Here is a 23500-nt window from a genome sequence, read left to right as displayed (position 1 = left end):
TAACCCATAAAAAGTCATCGTCTCTGTTCCTGAATTAACAGTTTCCACATGCTGCACTTGCAATTATTCAAAGTGCAGGAACAAAAATAGCACGTCTGGGTATGAATGGGTCATACTGCAACTCACTTTTCTCTTTTGGTGCTCTGTTTACCAACACACACGCATGCACACACGCACACAGGGTATATAAAGTCTTTTTCAACTCTTCCTTTTATATTCCTTCTGTGATTTCTGAATCTCAGGTTCATACTCTTAACTCTGTACCACTGACTGTTTCATTGTTCCAGTCAGACTCCTCTGTACTTCAAAGGTTTACTGTAAAAGATCTTTCTCCTCCTCCAGGCCAAAGAACTAATGTCTTTTGGCTGATTTTGGTGATTTCCTTTACAATCTACATGCTTCTGCCTGCTCTTAGATATCTTTTGTCTTTCTATGAGCATTCATTATCAGCATGCAGCACAGTGAAGGTCTCGTCAGATCTGCTTGTGTTTGTCTAGTGGAAGGGTGTAACATAATTTTTAAAATCCAAAGAAAAGTAAACCTATGCACATATTTTCAGGTTTATGTTCACTAGGCTTTTCTGTGGCAAGGAAATAAATTTACTCTTTCCATAATTAATCTTGTGGTGCAAAGAACCACTTTGCCTTACAAACATTAGAAGTATTTTTCTACCTATTTTTCTTCTTTCATCTCCTTTCCTTTAAATCTGGACAGCCTACCCTGTCTTGCCATGTACCAGTTCTCACCTGTGGCTGTTACTCAGTTCAGGGGAAGCCTTGTGAGCCTTGTAAGCCTTCTGTAGAGCGCGTTATTCTCACTCCATGATCCTTGGCTGTTGTCGACTGTACCAAACATTTTAAAATATGTTATCAAGATAAGTGGAATGCTACTAAAAACAAATGTGACTGAGTTCTATCAGCAAGATTACCATGCCAGAAACAGCTCTACCAAATGGAAAAGAAAAACAGAAGAATGTTTTTCATGTAACTGTGCCTTTATATTAACAGCATAGAGCTTGACCCCCAACTCAAAATGGGGTAAGGGTAAAGGTAATTTTTTTGTCCATTTATTTCGGAAAAATGAGCATACAGCTATATTCAGTTGGCTTTCTTTCTGGAAACCACACAGTCCAATTATGTAAAAAAAAAAAAAAGAAAAAGTTCTTTCTGCTTCTTCGGCTCCATCATTGTCTTGTGGTTTTTCAGGACTCCACTACCTTCATTACTAATGAAAAGTAGGAAAACTGGAAACCCAGGTCATTTTCTGGACTGTGTCACAGTCAGGAATACTCCGTTTACTGTTTCTCTGTGTCAAGAAAAATCAGCATTCTTCGGTGTTTTGTTGGGGTTGTTTTCTTCTTCAACAACAGGATCATCTTGTGTTCCTCAGGTTAGTCAGAATTCACCCATCAAAACTAAGCTCAGCAACACTTTCTGCAGCTTGCAGGAGAACGTTTTCACGTGTCCTTTCACCATACATTGTCTCCCTATGTGCTGAACTGCTGCCCTGTGTATTACACGCGTACATATTCTTCTACAATAATCTCATCGTTTTTCTGCAAGACTTTTAAATTTTTCCAGGTAATGCCTTTCATAATCTCTTTTCAATTGCAGTGCTTAAGCTGTTGCCTGCTGCTTGTCCTGTCCCTCAGAACAGATCTTGCGCTCTTCTCGGGATGCTGTTTTTAGAATGCTCATTCCTTAAGTGCCTCAGCAGGGAAGCTTTTATCCTCTGAAATATCTTACGATATAGTTCTGAAGATCACGCTCATGATGGACAGTGTTTTTACATGTAAATAACCAGGGCATACTTGTGGAATCTTCATATGTAATGATTTACAACATCTGAAAGACGGAAAGTGCTGCACACCACCATGGATTTGGAACCTGTGAAAGAAAACTTCAAAGAAATGGAAGACAATAAAGATATAAAAGTAGCTGGTTACCCAGATGCCCTGTGAAGAGATGGCATTGAGCTTCAGATTATTTTAATAGGTCATACACATTAGACTATACAAAGCTAGTTACCTATCGGAAAGGTTCTTCACAAATGTAAAAACAAATTTTTCTTTAGGCTCCTTAATATTGTCATTTACAGATACACAGAGTGGAGTTCAGCCCAGTATTAATACCTGAGTTGTTTACCTGCGCGACTCCTTTAATACTTGTTAGAGTTTTGTTTGTCCCATCAGGCAAAGCACAGGGCACAGACACATCTCTTAAGAGTTGTGACACCTCAATACAGGGGACTAGTTTCCAGTTCTGCAGCCTGCTACATTTTATGTCCTCAGAAAATACGTGTAGGTATCATTCTTTTTAGGCGGTGCCATGGGGTTCTCGTATAATAAAATTGTCTGTTTCAGTCTTCCTCAGAAAATAAGATTCACGAAACAGGAAAATGTTCAGATTTAAATGAATGTAATTGTGAGATTTTCCTTTTACTTCCTCACTGGTTTTCTCTGTAAAGAAAATAGAAGTTAATTCCTTGATTTTATGATTTAGGAAACAATTACCACTGTTTCTCTAGGTTATATTTCAGTTGTAGTCACACGTAAGTTTCTTGAAGAGAAGAACAGAACTGAGCAGTAATATCAAAAGTGCTTTTCTTTGAAAGGCCTTTCAAGAACAGATTGGAATATATTTTTCATTAATGACATCAATCATCTATACCAATGGCAACTTCTCCTCATCTTGAAATCAAATAAGAAATGTTGCTTTTAGAGCTAAGTCTAACGTCACCTTTCAAATTACTTTACTTGAAGAGTTCCCTTAGGGTCGTAGTTCTCCCTATCTCAGAACAAAGGTGGGTTTTGTTAAAAGAGCCCACAATCCTACCCCTGGCTCTCTGCCAGGGCTCAGATGGGTACCTGAGCTGTGTGCTTTGTCATGCAAAGTTTAATGCCCAAAGAAACCCAAACCTTCTAAAGATTTGCAATAAAAGCCAGGTATAGCATCGGTATTATCTACGGAAAAACAGAAAGCAAAGCTTCTATAAAGGCTTCAGGAAAGATAAGTGAGGCTCACCAGTCTTCATTTCTGTCTCAGATCCCAAGGACTGTAGTTCCTGCCATCGCTGCTGTTCATTATATTCTCCCTGCTGCTTACCTGTGACCAGCTGTTACTGACCCTTCCTCCCACAAAGCTCCCCAGCTGTAGAGGCCTTCATCTCCAACTAGAACATTATAGACATTGACCTCTTCTGCCTTGTATCCTGTCACTTTTCAGATGGAAATGGATTTTTCCACTGTGGAAAATTTTGTCGCTGCTGTTGCTGTTCTCACTGCTGCCAACAGGTTTATTCTTCGAGCTGTGTAAGAAGGATTAGGCCAAAAAGCAAGCGTCCTGGTTTCAGCTGGGATAGAGTTATATTTTTTTTCCTAGTAGCTGCTGTGTTTTGGATTTAGTATGAGAATAATGTTGATGACCCATATTGTTTCAGTAGTTGCTAAGTGATGTTTTCACTCGTCAAGGACTCTTTCAGCTTCCCGTAGAAGCTGAGAGGGAGCATAGACGGAACAAGCTGGCCAAAGGAATATTCCATACCACAGATGTCACGCTCAGCATATATATGGGGGTTGGCCAGGGGGTGGGAATCCGTGATCACTGCTCAGGATGGGATGGGCAATGGGTCATCAGGTGTTGTTGTATCACTTTATTTTCTATATTCTTTTACCATTATTATTATTATTATTTTCCCCTTCTGTTACTGTTCTATTAAACTGTCTTTATCTCAACCCATGGGTGTTTTTTCCTCCCTCCGTTTCTCTCTCTTCTCCCTACCCTACTGGGGGAGGGAGGAGTGACCGAGCAGCTGCGTGGTCCTAGTCGCTGGCTGGGGTTAAATCATAACAAGCAGTTAGGGAAAATAACTTGTATGGTCCAATTTCAGTAAAAGAGCCAGGGAGTTGTCATTAATCCTTATTTTATTTCTTGTTACGCAGCCCATCATATATACATGTAGATTATTTAATTTCTTTTCCTTTCTTCACAAAGAAGAAAGAGGCTGACTCCTTGGTTTCACACTCCCCTCGAGTTCCCCACCTGTGATCATTCTTGGCAGTCCAGAATCTAGCCCAAAATCTGATTTTTGATTGGAAGTGGCACTTTTGAAATGAGCCTGACCTTCTCTTTCACCTTCTGTCAGGAGCCTTAAGGTATAACAGCAACACTTCAAGTCATATATCATTATCAATTGACAGGCACACCTCTTTAGCATGCTAGCTAAATGGGCTGTAAATTCTTCTATCCAGGTGAAATAGGAGGCTTAAGGCAATAATATTTCAAAAAGAATAAAAAATAAAGCTGTGAGATATGCTTTTTCGTGTGGTGAGACCACTATTTTACCAAGTAGATTTCAATACTCTACCAAGCCATACCAAATTAATAAACACAGAAACAGAGAAATGGTGGTGGCTCCTGGGTTTGGCTAATAATCTAAACTGGGATTAGGGATGAAAGATTCTGTTACCAGTATGTTCTGCTCAGGGAGGATATTATTTTCACTTGTTGCTTCCTTGTCTTGCACAAGGTGGTTATGTCAAGTATTGATTAGCAAGAAATCAACTATCTTGAGCGGTTCCTTACAGAGCTTCTTAGCAACCATTTCTAAATTCCTGCTTGCCTACACAGAAACATCCCATGTACCCCGGGAATCTCTCAGTATCATGTTTAACCAAATTGTTTTTGAAGTCAAAACTACAGGGTTATTAAGTATCATTTGTATTTGTCAATTTGCGGAATATAGTGCAAAGCCCATTAGCTTCAGCTTCCTATGGAGAGGAGAGGGGTGAGGAGAAGGAGGTGTAGTGATATGCCAAAAATTGTTGGCCCTGGACTGAACTCCATCCTGTTTTATTTGAGAGGGGTCTGGTTTTTAAGCAAAAACAAAATGCACAAATGGAATTAAATTATTTTTCTTAGCCAAGTGTAATAATATTAAAAAGTAGAATAAAGGCATTGACAATTATTTTAAGAATGTAATATATAATCTGAAGTAAAATTTAGATTTATTCATATCTCAGATTAGTAATAAAGATTCAAAATATTGGAATGTTTTGAAAGCACTCTAAAAACCTTTCCCAAAATTGTGAACGCCGTCAGATCAAACTGGGCAGGTTACCCTTATTTATGCAATAAACTGTATCTGAAAATTATCCAGTTTTCATAGAATCGTCACGGAACGATAGTAACAATATCAAAAGATATTTTGTTGGGAGTACATGTTGCTGGACCACAGCAGCTCTGCCCTCTCCCACCCTACTCCTGTTGTCTCTGTGTGAGTGGACATCTTCAGTTACATTCACCACCTTTCTTTAGGCCTGGATGCCTAAACTGAAATTTGACTTGATTTAAATAGCGGCATTCCTGCCTTCTTTGTATCAGCTGCATGGCATCCCATCGCCCCTGGAAGCAAGCTCTGTGATTTTGATGAATTTTTGTTGCTTAACTTTAGATTTCTGCTCTTGACAGCATTGTCCAATGCATCTCTTGGACAAAGGCTTCCAAAAGCGGTTGTTGGCATGTGTGGGGACAGCTGTCATAGACTGCTGCAGCCACAGCCGCTAAGATACCCAGGGTGAGAAATCATTGTCCTCTTAGGGGGGCTGTTAGTTTAAAGTCATTTAGTCATTGCTGGGTTTTGTTTGAATTTTTTCCTAGATTTTCTTTTTTTTAGTGGTGGTATTTTGCACAGACTCGGGCGGGGGGGTGTGTGGAACACTCATATATAATAAATGAAAATAAAACACTGTTTTTGGAAAACCTGTTGTCATGTGATACTCCTTAATGACAAACACCACCAACTTGAGGTTGTTAGTACAAAACCCAAAATATGGAGAGTGCACTTCCTTACTGAGTTGAAGCTTTCCCAGGTAGCCAGTACAACTACACCATAAGCGTAGATTTGAATTCATTAAATTGAGAAAGAAGGTGGTAGATGATCTGTTGTGTGGCACGGGGGAGCATCTCAATGAGTGATCTTTTTCTCCTCTCAGAGTTCCTTAGTAATGTGAAAACTTTGGAAACTTTATTAGAATACTCTTGCTCTAAAAAGCCTGTTGTTCTTAGAGATCTTTGTGTTCGGCTTTTTATTCTTCTTGACTTTCATCCTTTGTTTGCAGCAGTTTCAGGAAATGAGAGATTTGTATCTCACCCACATAACAAACAGTTTGTCAGCTTCCACCACGATATATGTGGGTAATTTCAGCTGAAGGAGAGAAGTCTGGAAGGAATATTTGTTTATGACTTTTTTTTCCTCCTTAGCATAAGCTAGGAAGAGTAATCGCATGCAGTCGTCCTCTTTTTCAGAGGCTCCTAATATACGCACAGCCTATCTCAAATAGACCTTACTGATCATTCCTGATGGTCTGCAACAATACAGTAACTGTTCCGGTAATTCACTGGGTAGAGTTGTTTAGCACATGCTGCCTCGCGTCGTTAACATTGAGCAATGTGAACTACAAAGCAACTTCTGCTATGCCTTACCCACCATTTGAGAAAATGGACTCTAATATCATTTTGGGGGAAATTTTTTTTTTTTTTGCTCAGGCAATGGATGTTTATATTTATGAAATGCAAAATAAATGGGGGAAGATCAGGAAAATCTCCTTTACAAAAGCTTCTTTTCTGACCTGTATCAGTCCTGCATGCCCTGCAACAGTTGGGCTGTACAGCTGCAGGCACAGGTCTCAGCTACGTGGAAGATGCCAGAAACCTTTAAGTCCTTCAGTGAAGGGTTAGCTGAGATCACACATGCAGGAGCAGAGAGGAGCTGAAACACGGAGACAGGGAGTGCATGACAGGTCATAGAATCATAGAATGGTTAGCATTGGAAGGGACCTTAAAGATCACCTAGTTCCAGCCCCCTGCCATGGGCAGGGACACCTCCCACTAGACCGGGTTGCTCAAAGTCCCATCCAACCTGGCCTTGAACACTTCCAGGGATGAGGCATCCACAGCTTCTCTGGGCAACCTGTTCCAGTGCCTCACCACCCTCACAGTAAAGAATTTCTTCCTAATATCTAATGTAAATCTACCTTCTTTCAGTTTAAAACCATTACCCGTCGACCTATCACTACACTCCCTGGTAAAGAGTCCCTCCCCATCTCTCCTGTAGGCCCCCTTTAGGTACTGGAAAGCCGCTATAAGGTCTCCACGGAGCCTTCTCCAGGCTATACAGCCCCAACTCTCTCAGCCTGTCTTCACAGGAGAGGTGCTCCAGCCCTCTCATCATCTTTGTGGTCCTCCTCTGGACTCGCTCCAGCATGGTCCATGTCATGGTTGCTTGTGCCCTCTACCTCCCAGAAAGTGTCTGCAGTTCTGTCACCCTTTATCGCATGCCCTTGAAGTGGCTTCCATAGGCACAGCACGTATGTTATGCGTGGTTGGCAGTGACAGTCTCCCTGCGCATGCCGCTCTGCTGCTCTGGGCACACGCACGACATCTGAGGAACGGTGCAGGACATTATCCAATGTCACTGGATTTACTGCGCCTTCCCTGCAGATGCAGGTGCGGTACCAGAGACTTCCATCACCCTTACAAGGACCCTGAGGCATCACAGTGTCTTGAGAAAAACATCTTCCCCCACAGTTGGTGATAAATTAATACAATCATGTGCTAAAAGAGAGTAGCAAGAAGGGCAGGGAAATGCAGTAATCCGTCTCACATTTTTTTTCAAACGTTTTCTCATTACTGGGCAGAATGGCAAAACCACATTAAATATTAATTTATCTGCAAGTATCATTTCTAGTGCTTTATAAGTACCAGCACAGCACGAACATATATACAGCTCTATTTATGTCAGCTGATTTTCAGCAGTCTTTGGGCTTGTAAATACCTGCGTTTAAAAAAAAAGTTACATCCACACATAGGTGTAAAAAATGTATTGGGTTGATCTGATACCCTTGATATGTTATATGTACTTTGTCTGTGACATACTATTATTAGTACCCTGTGCAAACACTCTTCAGTTGCGTGATATGTCCATAATTTGTGCAAATCGGAATGAGATGGATGAAGACCTGAATTTGTGCCCTTAGACATCACAAGTCATTCGTTAGTGGACTCAGTAAGGTACAAAGCCTAAAGCTGGTGTGAGGTCAGGTTTGACCTGTAAGATAAGTTTCTCATTTGTTTTCCAAAAAATTCTGCCAGCGTAAATGATTGAATTCCAAGAGTTAAAATAAGAAGCAGGCTTTAATGTATTTTTTATGAGCTGACGAGAAGTCATTTCTGGCAAGGATGGTGATTTATATGGAGGAAAAAAGAGAACTGAGTCACATGCAGTGAAATCAACCTATTGGTTTAAAGGCAGAAATGTATTAAAAATATTCAAAGGCACAGCCTTACAATAGTGTCATTTAAAGGGATTGTTTCTCTAGAAGGCAATTTTCCTGTAGTTTCGCAACCACCACTGGGTATTGCTGTGCCAGTTCTTTTAAACTATGGTAGCTTTTGCCCAGCGCAGTGAGTTTCGTATCTGAGCAGCTTTCTGGTTTTCAGTAACTGCTCGTGTGTATTAAGTGGTCCCACTAGCTTTCTACTTTGGTGTTTCTTCTGGTTTAATTTAGAAAAAAATAGGGGTTTGCATTCTTAATGGTAGTGATCTAGCAAAACCTTGTTAAAATTAAGTTGTGTTAGTTGTTTTTAGATAAGACTTGATTGGTTGTCCCTTCAACTATACGTAGATTTTTAAAGTTAGCTTAAATAAAATGATGATTGATAACTTCCTGAAAACAAGAGATTCTAGATCTTTGCTGCGCAAGTACTGTTGTGTCGTTTGACTTCTAATTAAATTAACTTTTGCAGATCTAAACAAGGAATTAATTTGGTTTGTGCTATCTTTGTATCTCTTGTAGATGTTTAATGTTACGATACACATTTTTTATCTACATAATCACAGTAAGCTCTAACCCGAGGCATGAAAAGGTTTACTTTGTATCGTATCGTGCAATCTGGACATGTCAGAGGTGTTAGAAAAGAGATTGCATTAAAAAGTTGAGGCTTGTTCCTAACAGTGGTGTTAAGGCTATGAATTTTCTAAATCCCTTTATCATTACAAACCTAAGCAAAATATACGTTACATAGATAGAAAACACATTTAAGATTTCATTAAAAGTGCATGCCACAGCTTACTTTCGTTTTAAAAAACCACACAAAAAAGTCCTTGATTTTCCTTCTTTTAAGATATTTCAAGCTTAGGTGCAAGTATTGTGCATTCCACTGGAGAGGTGAATCACTGTTCTCCTGGAATAAAGTTTCTCTTTCCGTTAAGAGTGGGTTTAGTGCAATAACCTGCTTGTTGTCCAGGTTTTAATATTGCCCATCTGGGATATCAGACTAGGGTTATTTTCATCGCAAAACTCTGTATGCGATGAGAGAAAGAGTCTGGTCTGTGGGATGTGGTTCTACTGACTACATCGGAGTCTCAGACGGGGTGGCTGGCTGGCTGTACGGCCAAATGCCTCCGGCACTCGCACGGTGAGAAGCCAGAAGAAGTTGTGAAGTTGAGGAAGATTTGTCACACTTGGGCTTTTCAGGGGACGGAGGGCTCATGGCCTTTGGCGATTCAGTTTGCCACAGTAGTGTTTCATGGTGTTGGTTTTTTTTCTCATAAGAAGAGAGAGAATGTGGAGAACTGAGCAGGATGGGAAAAAGGAAAATCTCTTCTTCCCATGCAAGTTCTAGATTTGCCTCTTAAGATACGTTCACATTCACTGGGCTTCCGTTCCCACACAAAAAAGTAAATGCAGTGAAAAGTGGTTTTGTTATGTCAGCTAGCTAAAACACTGTGATTTCTGCCAATGCTGTAGCTCTTCTATAAGGAGTGTTGAGTAGGAAATTTGGGCTCTCTATGAAGAATCACAGGATATGCTAAAATTGAGAACGGCTGCTTGCAGGCAGATGCATTTGTGTACGCACACGTAGATGTTACAACTTCAACTGCGTCAATTCTCAAGTATTTTGCTGTTCCTCGCTGACAATCTGATTTGTACTTTCCAACAGTGGGATGGTGTAGGACCTCTCCCAGACTGTGCAGAACCACCCAAAGGAATCCAGATGCTGTGGCACCCTTCAATAGTCAAACCCTACCTCACACTTCTTTCTGAGTGCTCAAATCCAGACACGCTGGAGGGGGCAGCAGGGGCACTGCAGAACTTGGCTGCTGGGAGCTGGAAGGTAGGAATATTAACCTGATACGTCTTTCTTTTTCAGTTTGGAAAAAACCCTACAGATGACAGCAAGCTGGTGATATATATGTATCTGAATGCTCCTGGTAGTGGAATAACCTTCTGTTTTCACAGAACTATCTGCAGTCAAATTTGGGATAGTATTTCAAGTCCTCTGAATTGATACAGATAGTCATATCATAGCAAAAGTTGGCATGCAGCAGTGAAAATCACATAGGTCAAGTCAAGTATGAAAAATTGCTGCTGAAAACCAATATCCAAATGAGGAAAAGCAGCTTCTTTATGAATCTGGGTGACAGAGCCGTGAAAAATGAGCCAAAAATATCACCAGTGACAATCAAATGAAACCATATTGTTCTGTTAGTGCAGAAACTGGTTGACATTCTGTCTCTTAAGAGAAACCAGGCAAGAGCAGAGCAAGATCAACACAAGTAATCTTACCTGCTTTTTTTAAAAATAAGACGTTATTAAATACAGACGTTATTAAAATACGTCGACAATATGATTAAAGATGTACAATAAGCAAAGAAATGCTCAATCAAAGCACTCTATTCCAGCTAATCCTACTTTTCAATTATAGTCAAAAGATACATTTTTGTCCCTTGTATTATTTGCAGTGAATTGAGAAAAGAATTAAAACTCATTTATTAGATTTTGAAAATATTTCTAAATTTAGAACGAATTGGTAAAATTCAAGATAACAGTTGAGCCTGGTTTACTTTTTAGGGCAATTTCTTTATTGCTTTCCTGATGATAAACTGGCTTGATTGTGTGAAAGTGCTTACTATCGAATCCTGTTGTGTAAATATAATGCGTTGATTTTAAGTTAACTCTCAGTGGGTATTTTTCTCATTTACTATGAAAACACACATGTATGGAGAAACACAGTTATCAGAGTTGAGTCTCAGAAGGTATCCGGTTTGGTTTTCAGCAGTTGGGCATTCACATGTGATATGTAAATACCAATTTAATTAGGCATTAATTTTAAAATGTTAGCCCCGACACTAATAAATTGGGGTTTTTTTTCCTATAAAGTTTTATCAGAAGTTGAGTTGGCACATTCAGTAGATTTTCAGAGGCATGTGATCTTTTTTGAGCACTGTGTTCCACATGCTTTTGACTATTGCATTGAATGATGTATGAAATAAGTAACAAAGTATCTGTCCGGTGATTTTTCTCCTATGAAGTGCTACGTATACACTGCGCCTGAAAATCATTATGCTTTTATTATTCTCATACTGTAGACCACATCAGATTGTGTAATCCTGGCACAGAAACACGATAAATGCACTTTATCCATCTGGGAATGGGTGTAGCCCTGCTCCAAACGAGAAAACAATGCATGCGTATTTGCCAGGACTAACAGGCGTGCTAAAATCCAAGTGGTGCCCCTACTCCCATTTCTAATAAATCTGTATACCTGTCATCCTTTAGTTGGCAGAAGTGTACAGGGAGGGGAAGGACGGCTCCGCAGAGCTCTTTGGCAAGTGCCGGGTTAGAAAAACTGATCTGAACTTTTAATACCATCCACGCTGATACCATGGGAAAAGCTCAGTTGTTCTCGTGTTGCTGCATTTTTCCAAAGATTCACCAATTCCATTACAAGTGATGTGCAGACACAGAATTAATATCCTTAATTTCACATGTCATACTAGCCATTTTTGTGAGGGGAATAATCCTCTTTGGGGATTACATAAGCATTGATGTTTCCACCTTTTGACCTCTCTTTTCTACTGCTGCAGTCTTCTGGATATAAAATGACTGAAATAAAAGATAGAAAATTCTTGAAAGAAGAGGTTATTCCTAAGGGAGATTTTCATTTTTTTAAGTTCTTCCAAGAAAATGTAATTGTGTAAAGAATAGGAAAAGATTATTTTTTTTTTACTTGAAATTTTCAAGAAGAACTTTTAAGATGCACTGAAAGAAAGAAAAAGAGCAAACTGCATTAAAATAAACAATGTTGCTATTAATATTAATAGCAAGAGCAATTGTGGGTTTTTTTACAGTTAGCATTATTTTAACGTCAGAAGAATCCCGGTGCAGCAGGCATGTTCACACGCTGGAAGATGAAAATGAAGATACGGTCTCTTCCAGAACACAATACAGTGCTATTGATACACATGCGTAATTCTTTCCTAGCTGTTTCACCCTGCTGGTTCCTCTGGTATAAAGGTGTCTGATCCTCTTCAGTGACCGAGAGGTAACGCTTTTAACACAGGCAGTGCTTAACCAATGCCATTATGAAGGGAAAGTGAGCACAGAAAAGGAAGCCTGAATAATTTTTAAAAATAAGAAATTATGTAGAGGATTTAGATAAATGTCTGCCCCTGGAATTAACAGATAATATGTGTCTAAATCCCCTAGACTGCTTTCGAAAATTTCAAACACAAAAAGAAAGCAGCAGTTCATAGCTTTAAGGATTAATAGCTGAGAGAGGCTGGAAGTTTTCATTATTTCAGGGAATATAGTTTCTCATTGGTACGTGCACATAAGATCAACACATGCGCGTAATGAATCTTAATCTGTAGGATATTTTTAGCACTGGTTCAGTTGCAGAATTTCCTTCTAAAATCAAATACTAACAAAGAAGAAAAAAGTGTGACATATATATATATATTTGCATATAATTTTTCTACGTCAAGGTAAAACACTTTTGACCAAAGTCTTGCCATATATTAATTACCCATCTGCAAAATAAACTTGTCTTTTTTGGCTGTGCAATTATTACCAGAACCAAGGCAATCTATAACAAATCAAAAAAGGAGTGTATTGGTGACAAATACATTAACAAGTCCAAATGAAAGTTTACCAACGAAACAGGATACTGATACGAGGTATGAGGAAGGATATTTTCAATGCAAAAATGTAGCCTGGGATAGATCACATCTTCCTGTCTTAACTTCGATGTTTATTCTGGTTCTGAAGAAGAAATTGACAGCTTACATACAAAGCAGAACTCATTTTGGAAGAGGCTGTTTCAGGTGAATATGGAAGTTCCTTCATCTCAGTCTTGTGTACCAAGACGTCATTACACAGGGAGGACGCTGGTATTGGGATCTGAAGGAAGCAAACCCATTCCTTTCATGGAAAAATACATGCATATCCCCACCGATCTGTCTTTTTTGTTCATGTACTTACTTGAGGCATCTACGCATAATATGAATGGCCCTTCTGGGATGATATATATGGAGACATCCAAATACGTATGCTTTGGAGTGGGATTTGACAAATTAAAGTGTTCCGCATCTCTGCCAGGATACCGCTCTGTTCAAGGTCTGACTACTGCGTTGCGCAGTGGCCTGTGACACTGGCAGTTGGTCACTGCGTGTCCCCCTCCTGATGGGGCTGATGGCCACTGTGAGTACGCACTCCGAGTACACACACAACCTGACAGCCTGCGGGTCAGTTGTCGGCGCTGTACGTGCACGAACCTCCCCCCTTCTGCAGAACTCAGCTGCGACTGGCGGATGGTTGGGTTTCTGTTTGAGGGGACTCATTGCTTCCCAAGATATTTTCTCCCATCAAATCATAACCAGGGTAATTTCACTGTGTCCTAAAGGCTGTCTGCTGTGCTACAGGCAGAAGGAGCAATGCATAAGAAGGATGGCCATTCGTTTTGGTTTTACTTTCTTTCAGTGCCACTCCAAGATATATATTTTCTCAAAAGTAGACTTTTTTCTAATTATACTTAATATGAACTTGCATTTTAAAGCTGCTTAGTAATATGAGATAAAAATATTGGCAAATACATTCCTCATCAAGCTTAGCTGGAGTTTTCCCTGAACAAATAAGGCTTGAGACAGGCCTTTGGAAGCAGTGGAGACTCTTTACTTCCCATTAGGTATCTACTTTCATTAGGAGCTCTTTTAGTTTTCTTTGCCATATAATTTGGGTTTTGCCAAGTTTGTGCACAAATAAAAATAGGATGTTTGCTGACTCAGCTGTATTTTGAAGACACTTGCCTGCTTCTTAAGAAATTTCTGTCATTACAGCACTTCAAACCTGAAGTCCTTTCTGCAACCTCTTATCATTATTTATTTTAATACCTTGGCTTAAAAAAATTAGAAGGTATAAAAGTACAAGACATCTTGTAAAAGGAAATCTCCATAGATCTTTTTATCTATAGTCTGGCATCAGTATTTTTCCTTAGATGGTGGGAATAAAAGTGGAAAGTTCTTTTTAGTTTTCACCTTGGTCAATGGGCTATTAATACATTAAATCTACTGAGCATGTAAAAAGTTATATGCAAAACGTCCTAGAGTTAACGATGTCAAGAATCCAAGGTTATGTCCCTTTTCAGCAAAATTTGCTTCTCAGGAAGAAAGGCGATATTGGAATATCTGTACATTACTATGTCTATCTATATGTATCTGACAGCTAAATTTAGACTGATGTCAGTTTATCTGCCAGAGACATTTCTGCAATACCCGTTGCTGTGAACTCATAGAATCACAGAAGGGCTGAGGTCAGAAGGGACCTCTAGAGGTCATGTGGTCCAATGCCCTGCTCAAGCAGGGTCACCTAGAGCCAGTTGCCCAGGACCATGTCTAGATGGTTTTTTGAGTATCTCCAAGGGTGGAGAATCCACAGCCTCTCTGGGCAACCTGTGCCAGTGCTTGGTCACCCTCACAGTGAAAAAGCATTTCCTGATGTTCTGCAAACCTCCTGTGTTTCAGGACCTTTGGTCCTACAATATTATCTTTTCTATTACATGCAGTTAAAAACACAGTTTTGTCACCGCAAGTAGGATTTCTTTAGTTTTGTCAAACCCTTCTTCATTCATATGATCCTGTTTTGGTTTAAATACTATTATAACTTATATAGGTAATAAATACCTTTTAAAACCAGGAAACAAGACCTACTGTGTTTTGTATTGGCAACGTAATGGCTTACATTACAACAGGTAGCACACCTGCTCTGGGCCTTGGTCAGTCCCTTCTGTGTGCCCAGACTTCTGTCCCAGTTGCTTTTCAAGCTTTACAAACTTCCCTCATCTGCTTTAATGACAGGTTGACCAGTTGCATTTCCTTGAGTGTCTGTTAGTTCCTTGGGCTTCTCAACATCAGGAACAAGTGCTGCTCTGTTTGTCTTGCAGTCGCCTGAGGCCATAGCATTCGTTGACTAGCTCTTGCTACCTCCTTTCCTTTCACTTCCACATTTGATCAAACTCAGCAGGGAATGATAAGGCTCTTTGGTTAGACAACTGAATGTCCTTGCCTTTGACCCCCAAGAGGTACAATACCCATGTGAGTGGGGTCTATGGGTCATTGGCCTGATCTCTGGAGATAGCTAGATGAAATCTCAGTCTTTGTTCCTTAGGCGAGTTTGTTTTCTTAATTCCATCCTAGAGAAATCTGAGTCTCCTGGGAGCAAGAGCTCCATTAAGTAAATTATTAGATAAGGATACTGAAAACATAAAAGGGACTGATTCAGTCACAAGGTCAGTGCAGCTACTTCAAAGAGTAGTATGAAAAGAGTTTCAAGCTCCTTACTTACCATCCAGACACTTGCAGAAAATGAGTAATTATTGTCTAAAGCAGCAGACATCTAAGTTATCAATCTATCTTCCTCTTATCAGGCAAGGACATATTGTGTGTTCCTTGACAGACTTCTCTGATTACTTTCATTATTTACATATTACCCCTTTAGGGTTTCATTGGGCTGTTCCAGGAGCAAGTTTTTGGATTACAGTGAAAAGGCTTACATTCATTTCCTCCAAAATACCAATATTATGAATCCTTACATGATAGGATAGAGAAGATCGCTTATAACACATCACCTAATCAACAAAGGCAAACTTCTAAAATAACCAGTGCATTATTCTGTCAGGAAATCTTACCTGGATGGAATCCTCAACATAGATGAGGCAGCATCAATTAATACAGAAAAAATGTATTGGCTCTATTGGAAGGAAGACAAGATTAAAGGGACAGGACAATATTCAAGAAGCAAGACCTGCTGCTGCAAACACCTGTATCACAGACAGCATGGACATCAGTTAGTGGAATGGGATCACAAGTAGCTCATGGTGAATTCACGCTCAAAGTACTTCCTTACTGTGCTGGGTCACTTTGCTTCCCATGAGATGTGTCACTTATGTCTCAAAGCCTTTCTTTTTTAAATTATATTAGATACAGCTCTTGGAAAAGTCATTGTAACGGCACTCAGATCAATTTGAATACACAGTACATACTTGTATTGCAGAACCAAGAATGACAAGGCGCAAGGGCAGTTCCTTCTGAGCTTTACCTTACTCAAACGTTTAAGATATCTTCTGTTAACACCATTTTAGTTTTCTCCAAGTTATTTCTTTAACTGTATATCTTTACCCACAAGACTTTTTCCTTTCTCTTTAAGCTTGACTGAGGTCATGGAGAAAGAGAAAAGTAACTAGTTAATACTTTTCTTTTGTCCCAAAACAGAGACATAGAGAACTTATTGGTGGCCTACCAGATGCAATCATTTCCAAGAACAAAACACTGTAGTCAGGGAGCAGAAAGTCAATGGAGACTGCTTGCACTCTTCAGAAACTGCAAAAAGATAACCAAGCTTGCAGAGCCTTCCTCTCTGTCAGGTGGTGTGATTTCACAGGGATCCCAGTAGAGTTATTTGAGTGAAGTAGATCTGTAATTTTCTAAGTGGAATGTAAAAATACTCTTTTTTTTCCTGGTGCATGTATTACATCGAGTATGATCAGATAAAGAGGAATACTGATCTTTGATTACTTGTTGATCTTTGGTTATTCAACATGCAATTCACTTCCATGGTCTAGAGTTCCACAGCTGTTAGCATACAGCCCCTTTCTAAGCCTCTGACTAAGCAAATTCTGAGTCTCTCTAATCTTCCTGGTTCTTTTGGTAATTTAGTTTGCTTTGTCATGCTTGCCGCCGTGATTTGACTTTCATTTTGTAGTTTGTGTCTCATCAGTATCCTTTAATATCCGATATCTCAGTAGTCTTTGAGTCACAGCGTTGAACTGTACCAATACAATGCAACTCTAGTCAAAACTGAAGTATGTGGTGGTGAAATATTCTGGAGCTACTCCAGTAACACTGATGGCAATGGCAGGAAAGTGAATCAATTCAAAATATCAAGTGTATGCAATTGCTGGTATTCCTTGGGGCTTCTTTGTGGGTTTATTTTGGTGGGATTTTTTCTTTTTCATTTTGTGCTGGAAATTTCTTCATTTTTTTAGTTTGGTCCCCTGTGGTGGTGCTTCATAGGAGAATAAAGAAAACCATGTGAAACACCAAAAGGACCTAACTGCCTAAATGCTTTGCAATTTTTCTGAACAAAATAAGTTTTATCTAGATTAATTACTCTTTTGTTGAGTTTCAGCATAATGTAATCTTAATCCCCAGAGGCATTCAGCTCTGGAGAGGGTCCTTTATAATAATAACTGTGACAAACTAAAAAATAATTTTCCAGTTTACTGTATTTTTCTACTTAATTACCATGACAAAAATAAAAAGGGAACTACTAATGAAAGTGGACATAGAGATGCACTAGGTACCTTCAAAGTGATGTATAGTAGTTATGCCCCCCGAATTCAATTATCTGTAAAGAGTATTCATGCACAGATTGTGGCTTCTGTGCTTGTCTCTGATAATTTAGCTGCAATCTGATGCAACAATAATGATCTTATTTTATTTTTTGGCTCCTTGTTCCCTCTGAAGTGTTTGCTGCTCCCATAGGAGCCCTATCTCTTTACAAACTGAACAGTTATTTGATCGTTGACCCTGCCACTGATTTGTGGAGTAACAGGATGATTAAGTATATTGGCAGAGTGCCTCATTTACCTACTGATAGGCAGCAAATCCTTTGTCTCTTTTCTTTTTTTATGATTTTTTATCTCTTCTCTTTTATAATTCACTGAGCTCATATTAGCAATTGACCTGCAATGTGGAAATGCAGGCGTGTTTCACGATGGCTTTAGGCAAACAAAAGGATCATCAGTATACGCAAGAGCGAATCAATTTTTCCATTCTCTGCAAGAATAAAATAGCCGTTTTGAGGCATCTCAATTTGAACGTTCCTGAAACCCGCACAGCGCAGCGTAATTGCTTGCAGAGACTTGTCCTAATTGGCAGCTTAAGGAAAGAGACATAGACAGTTCTTACCACTTTCCACTTGGAAAGTTCTCTGGAGACTGTTGAAACAATTAATAGACATTTCTGTCTTTCTGCCTAAGGTGCATGACTTGAAAACGCAGATGAAATGATAGCAAATCACACATTGAGGAGTCCGTGAACTTTTCCCAAAGCGGATGGTGTTCTCTGGAAAAAGAGAGCTGGGGGGGGAGAGGAATGCTCAAGGGAGAGGAGAGGTTTCGTACATACTTTTCTATCTTTCCCCCCTTGTTTTATGTATGTGTGTGCATATGTGCGTCTGTAAAACATTAGATCTGGATTTTTCCCCTATGAAAACTTAGGAGCTGTATTTTTTACTATTGTGATCAAATTAATTGGTTCATTACGGATGCAGAAGGCTTGAACGTCATTTATTCAGTAAGGGGCGTTATATTTTCTCTTTCTTTTTCATTCTCAGTTGTTTCAGTGTTTCTCCTACGTCTTCTGCTCTCCCTCGGGTTAAAAAAATACCATTTTATAATTTATTTCTTTCAGACTTTTGTTTTCGAATGGATGATGAAAATACTACAACCCGAGAAGTCTGTTGTAAACCTGGGTTTAATAAAACAAGTGCTTGTGTTTTCCCTTAGTAGCTGACTAAAAAAAAAGTAAAAGGGAAACTGTTTACTGAGGGTTTAATGTGGAGGTTTTTATAATATAGCGAATCATCTGTAAGATCGTTTTAGATTCTCTCTGGTATTGAATAAACATAAGTAAGATTTTTCTGCAAAACAAATGCCCCCACTGATTCCCCGTGTAATCCATATTGGAAGCGCTGCATCTGCGATGTGCTTTAGCACTGAGGGACAGCATCTTTCAGTGTACCGCCTGCTGCCCCGCACTCGCACCTCAACCAGACGGGCTCACTCCTTTCTCAAAATAATCTCACTGCCACCATGAACCTCTCACTCCGGCAGTCACCTCGCAATCACAGCCAGGGCAGCGGAGGCCTCTCCCCTGGGAGAGGTGCAGGAAATAGAGCAGTGGGAATTTTGTAAGAGCAAAGAGCTGTTGCTTTGGGTTCCCCCAGCTGCAGGTGAGAGGGTGTTTAACTGACAGGTAAACGCACGTTTGTTAAAACAGGAAGCTTAGAAAGATTAATTTGGTGATTTCATAGCATCCTTTATATTTAGTATCCCATTGAATTCAAGGTATAGGAAAGAAATTCTTTTTCAGCAGATACTTTCAGTTAAACTCACTGATGCTTAAGATATGTTTTAGTTTTTTATCTGATGATCATCCTCTACACTGGTTCTAGAGAAAAGACTGGAGGAGAGAGCATAGAATAAGATCAATCAAGAATTCTTCTCTCACCTAAGAGCTATTTGCTTTGCTGCAGAAAATGATGGCACATTTACATTTTAGACATATTACATTACTGTGCTCAGTGATGCCGAGAATCCCGTGGCCCGTTTACCTGACTTGAAAGCTTATCGTAACCATTATCACTTTTCGTCTACAGCAAAGTCCAGCCAGCTGGCTTTTGTTATGCGTAGTTACTACAGGGGAGAAATAATAAAATAGTCTTTAAATGCTGGTTCCTTTTCCTTTTTCCCAGTTTCCCCTGAGTGACTTCACCTGGAATGAGTTTGCACTCCAGATATTCCAACGTTGTGGCCCTTGGCTGTCTCCCTATCTACTGTTCTTATCATAAAATACATTCTGGCTGTTGCTGTTCAGGGCACCTCTCTATAGTATAAACAGATGCTAGCTTTTAAAGTGAGCACCGCAGCTGTGGTAAGCAGAGGCTGTATGCAGGGGTCGAGCACAGTGTGCTGACAGTGAGTGTGCTCACCTTTTTCTAATGCTTTGTTTCATGGAATTTGTTTTTACTCTTCCTGTTTACGGAGAAGCACTATTGCAATGTAACTGTTCTTCAAGGTGAGACCTAACTGTTCTTTAAGGAAAGTTTGTCGAAAGAGGAAGGTCATCGTGATCTGAAAATCCTAAGGCTTATCATACTAGATTCTGAAAGACTTGAAATATTTCAAAGGCTAAGGGCTTCCAGAACTGTGTCTTCACCTGCCAGGTACGATGGCAGGATAATCGTCCATGCCATAGCACTGAAAGGAGGGAGAAGCTCCGCTTCAGTAAATTCCTTTCAGCTATCAGTACCAGGAGCGTGAACGTGAACTTTATGAAAATCCCAGAGAAGAGTTCAGGATGTGTGAAGGAATATATATGCCTAGTAGAAGGCTTCAAGTGCCCTGTGCTGAGAAGACCTGCACATCCTGCAGGTGTCCAAACATCTCAAGTTTGGCAGTACCCATAGATTTTAAAACCACAAGGTCACACTTTTGGTCTTGTTAACATTTTTTCCAACTTCTGGAGCTAACAGTGGAATGAAAAAGGGGATAGTATAGTTAATGTTTCATCCCTTCAGGTGCTGGGAACCCCAAGCTGTGCAGCAATGGAAGGACCCCCTAGTCACAGCACGTTGCACAGATCCCATCCATGGAGAGGTTCACTGGCATGATAGTCTCTAGAGCTCTTAGAGGATTTTCTTAGAAGCAAACAACTCTATTCATCATTTCTACTGTCAAACTAAAAGGATGTTCACAGGAGAGCACGCTGCTTCGTTTTGAGATGAAGACAAGGACATGCCAGTGGTGTTGTGATCATCTGCCAAGTGGGAGATGCCTACAGGTGTCTCCGATACAACCAGCCGCTGGGTTTATCCTGCAGCTAGGTGGTAAATGCAGCACGGCACAGCACTGGCCTGCACCTGCCTCAGGTCAACTCTTACGGGACTCTCTAATTTCTCGATGTACAATAGTCTTCCAGTTAGGACCACTACAGGTGCCAAAACCTGTCCTCATTTTCCTTCTGAACAAGTTGACAATCACAAGAGAAATTATAACAGCATTTTATTTTTTTTAGACTGAATATTTCTTATGGTAATAACAAATAAATACTCAGAGCTCTTGAACATGTTTTGTAATGTGTGTTTTGTAATATAAATTTTGTTGTTTTAGCAGTGAACAAGCATCATTAGGTGTTGTATAGGAAATGCTGATGCAAAGCAAGTGGTCTGCAGACTCGGGCTCTAAAAATGTAACCAGGTGTGCTAGGAGTGAAGTCAATTCATCATTTGATTTCTCTGCCACCATAAAAAATCAGTGCAAATTTCCAAATCAAGTGGTTGCCTAGCATCATAAATGCAATTATTTCCCCTCTTTTGAGTTTGCATCCACATGCTTCTCTTACCCCTTATTCTGTATCTGTTATAACCTTGCATGCCTTGCTTTCTACAGTGGACTTCTTACTTCTTCACACTCTCCCATGTGTCTTTACAGTGGTCAGTGTATATCCGCGCTGCTGTCCGCAAAGAAAAAGGATTGCCAATCCTGGTGGAACTGCTTCGAATAGACAATGACCGGGTGGTATGTGCAGTTGCTACAGCTTTACGAAACATGGCCCTAGATGTCAGAAATAAGGAGTTAATAGGTATGTTCTGTCCAAACAATCTATATATTCTGTGGGTTTGGGGGTTTTTTTCCAGTTTGCAGCAGAATGAGCGCAATGAAAACAATTATTCTCAGATTTCTAGCATAATTTCTTTAATTCTTTCTCTAATGTGTCATATTCACATTTTATGTGACAACTTAGTGTTATATTGTTAATTTAATTAAACATCATGCAGTGTTTCGTTATCTGTCATACTGTAATCTCCAGATGAAAAGCAATGGCTTTGTTCTGCTTTAGCACTTCATTCCTAGGCTGGCAGTAGCACCTGCATCTTCCAGATTGAAGATCTAAGCAGAGCAGCCACTCCTGATCCTCAGATTATCAATTACAAGTAATTTTGGGGTCATGAAGTGACAAATCATAAAGATTTTAAGGTGGTTCCGGGAATTTACTGAGCAGATTAGTAGCTCCGAGCAAGAGAGCCGGGAGATAGGAAAGGACAAAAATTTACATAAGTCATTGTTGCCTCGGAATTCCGATGGTATGGTAAGCAAACATCTTGGTTTTTTTTTTATTTTCTTTAGGCTTTTGGTGGGTTTTTTGGCTGAAATTCATCCAAACACTGGATCATTGAACGTCTTTGAGAAATAATCACTTCCTTGAACTATTTCAACAGTCGTGACAAAATTATTTCTACTTCTTCTGTACATTAAGAGCATTTTTTTTATTAATTTTTGCTAACTGGTTAATTTGTTATCATTACAGCATACTTCTCCTCCTCTGCTTTTAGAGGAATAGTATAATTCCTCTAATAGTATAAATAGTATAATAGTATAATATTCTTTAATAGAATAAAATTGATACTTTGATCGTAGTGTTTTATCATTTGTATCCAGTGCTGTCTCAGGGTTAGTGCTCCATTACAGCAGTGCTCTGCAAGTTCTTCAGACAAGGCAGTGGCTCCCCTCACGTATTGTATGAACTAGAGAGACTTCACTGACGAAATGTTGTAAAGCAAACAGAGGTAGAGGTTGGCGAGTAATGTAAACCTTCTGTGATTGCCAAGGGATTGAACTCAAGACTGATGCTTTACCTGCAAGACCAGCCTGCCTGTTCAGCTTTTGCTCATGTTATAGTTGATAAAATTGGCATGAAATTAGATTTTGTCGATGTATTGTGTTCGGCTTTCAGGAAGCAGGATGCTGCATATGTGTTTCTGGTGTTTTTTTCTTGTTTTCTAGGAATTTTAAAGTAGAAATTACTGCTGAAGCAAGTTTATCAGGCTGTCAAATCTGAATTAATAATAGACCTTCTTTCTTCTCTCATGATCCACCGCCACATTCAGTCTACAGTGTGTCCTAGTGTCTGACATCTTATTCGTTTATTTGTGGGTCGTCCTCTACAGGGTTCCTCTACAAACCACATCCATGCTGAGTTTTCTTCTGCATTCTCTTATCCCTAGTTATTGACATCACAAAAAACTCTTTACAGTTGAATTTACTGAGTATGAACATGGTTTGTAATGCCATGAATTAGGCTATATATGGTTACCTTTTCTGTGCTCTGATTATTATTTTTGAATTGGAAGTTTTACGTCCTTCCCAAATTTGCAAATTTCATTTAGGAAAGTAAGGCTAAACATGTGAAAATGGAGCTGTCTTAATGTGATGTGACATTCAAAATGTTCAGTAAAGTATGGATAATAAGCTTGCACAACCTCCACATTCTAGTATTTCATGGAATTCTTGGAGAACATGTGATATAAATAAAGATGAAT

The 23500-nt window shown here is 39.5% G+C and overlaps 1 protein-coding gene across 3 annotated transcripts in view; it reads left to right on the top strand.

The window, feature by feature from the left end:
- The window catches only part of CTNND2 (catenin delta 2), a 679731-nt gene that overhangs the window by 582442 nt on the left and 73789 nt on the right, over positions 1-23500 (top strand). For all 3 annotated transcript variants that reach the window (XM_054191357.1, XM_054191355.1, XM_054191356.1), the window contains 2 exons: positions 10002-10175; positions 21612-21762. In XM_054191357.1, coding sequence (XP_054047332.1) covers positions 10002-10175; positions 21612-21762 — 325 coding nt within the window. The remainder of the gene's footprint in view (positions 1-10001; positions 10176-21611; positions 21763-23500) is intronic.

Source organism: Rissa tridactyla, chromosome 2, assembly GCF_028500815.1.
Source record: "Rissa tridactyla isolate bRisTri1 chromosome 2, bRisTri1.patW.cur.20221130, whole genome shotgun sequence".
Classification (NCBI taxonomy): Eukaryota; Metazoa; Chordata; class Aves; order Charadriiformes; family Laridae; genus Rissa; species Rissa tridactyla.
This window is presented reverse-complemented; position numbering and strand designations above follow the sequence as displayed.